The sequence below is a fragment of the Arachis ipaensis genome, chromosome B1 (genome assembly GCF_059453495.1).
Source record: "Arachis ipaensis isolate K30076 ecotype BB chromosome B1, ASM5945349v1, whole genome shotgun sequence".
Taxonomy (NCBI): domain Eukaryota; kingdom Viridiplantae; phylum Streptophyta; class Magnoliopsida; order Fabales; family Fabaceae; genus Arachis; species Arachis ipaensis.
The window spans coordinates 21205920-21207288 of record NC_142436.1 but is presented as its reverse complement, the minus strand read 5'-3'; the positions used below and the strand labels follow the sequence as shown (position 1 = coordinate 21207288).

Sequence of the window (1369 nt, the reverse complement as noted above, 5' to 3'; positions counted from 1 at the left end):
TTAAAAAACTGCTTGTTGATGGAATGAAAATGCTGTTAACTATGAAACTATTGTTATTTATGTTTGTGCATGAAATGAACAGTAATCAGTAAAGGCCGAATAAGGCAAGAAAAGTGATTGGTAAACCACAAAGCATTGTGTATTAAGATAAATTCTATTGTTTATCAAAAAATAACAAAAGACAAAGATAAAAGGCAGCCAAGGAACATGAATGCTGCTATCTGTAGTTTCATCAAAAGCAAGGCATCTCAAAAAGGCCTTTGGATCACAATTCACCATATAGTCATTGTATGATGGAAAAGACTAATTACACAAAACAGAAACTGCTAAGTAGATTTATCTAAAGTCTTCAGTTCTTCTTTCTTGGTGGCTTAAATCCTGGCGTTGGGATGAACTTCATCAAGTTGGAAAACTTTGTAGCTGTTGCTGAAGATGCACCCTGCAAGGGGTTCACTGTTGGTGAGGTTGGCGGCAGAGAGGATCTTCTTCTTGGTGACAGCTTCGAAGGTCTTTTCAGTCCAGGATCCTATATGAGAAAAAGTTGGCATTAGGTATAATTGATCGACGAAAATAATAAAAGCCTGAAGATATAAAATTTTAGTTACATTTTGAGAATCCTCTTGCTCAGAAGCAATAGGCTGAGTTATCTCGATCTCCACGGGATTGCTTTGCACATCTGCTTGGCCACAATCGTTCTGGGGCTGCTCAATAGGCTGCTCAGGCACAGGATGTCCTGCATCCTTTTTCTTCTTCTTAGCCGCCTTGGCAGCAGCGACAGCATCATCATCCCTCTTCTTTTTGTAGCCTCTCTTAGTATGCCCCTTTTCACCACAAGAACTGCATGTAAAGGCCCCTAGCTGTCTTTTCAAGTGTACACCGTCTCCAGTGTTATCCAACAGTTTTGGATCAACTTTAGGCTTCTTAGTTCCAAAATCACTCTTCTCATCCGCATCCATCCTCCTCTTCATCTTTAATTTTTTAGGTTTTGTCTTGATTTTAGGGGCATGTGGCCTGTTACAGTCCTCTGCTTGCTCCCATAGTGGTTGTCCCGGAATTGGATTAATGTGGTGGTTATAAATTTTCCTGTATGATTCCATGGTCAGCCATCTGTGACAGAAGTCCTTTGGCTACTTATTCACACGAGAGAGGGCATCGCAAGCGTGCACACACAGAATACCTGCAGGTGCCAAACAGTTACATGAACCCTGATATACACAAGCAACTTGTCTTAACTACTATGCATAAAGATAATTGTTATACACAAGCAGCTTACCCGTTAGCATCCAAAATTGGCAGGTGCACAATCTTTTTTCTATGTCCACAACATGGTTAGTTGGATGTCCGTGCACTTAAACATGGTGGGCTGGAT

The 1369-nt window shown here is 40.8% G+C and overlaps 1 protein-coding gene across 1 annotated transcript; it reads right to left on the bottom strand.

The window, feature by feature from the left end:
- Positions 1-349: 349 nt before the first annotated feature.
- Positions 350-1001, bottom strand: LOC148575919 (uncharacterized). The gene is made up of 2 exons (XM_088501244.1): positions 606-1001; positions 350-526 (listed from the first exon to the last, which is right to left on the bottom strand). The coding sequence occupies exons 1-2, from the start codon at positions 966-968 to the stop codon at positions 350-352; spliced, it is 540 nt and encodes a 179-aa protein (XP_088357370.1). The 5' UTR covers positions 969-1001.
- Between the last annotated feature and the right edge of the window lie 368 nt (positions 1002-1369).

Coding starts and splice junctions, on each gene's coding strand:
- LOC148575919 (XM_088501244.1), bottom strand. CDS start 968: ATGAAGAGGAGGATGGATGCGGATGAGAAGAGTGATTTTGGAACTAAG. Junction 527..605: donor AGCAAGAGGATTCTCAAAAT/GTAACTAAAATT, acceptor TTTCTCATATAG/GATCCTGGACTGAAAAGACC.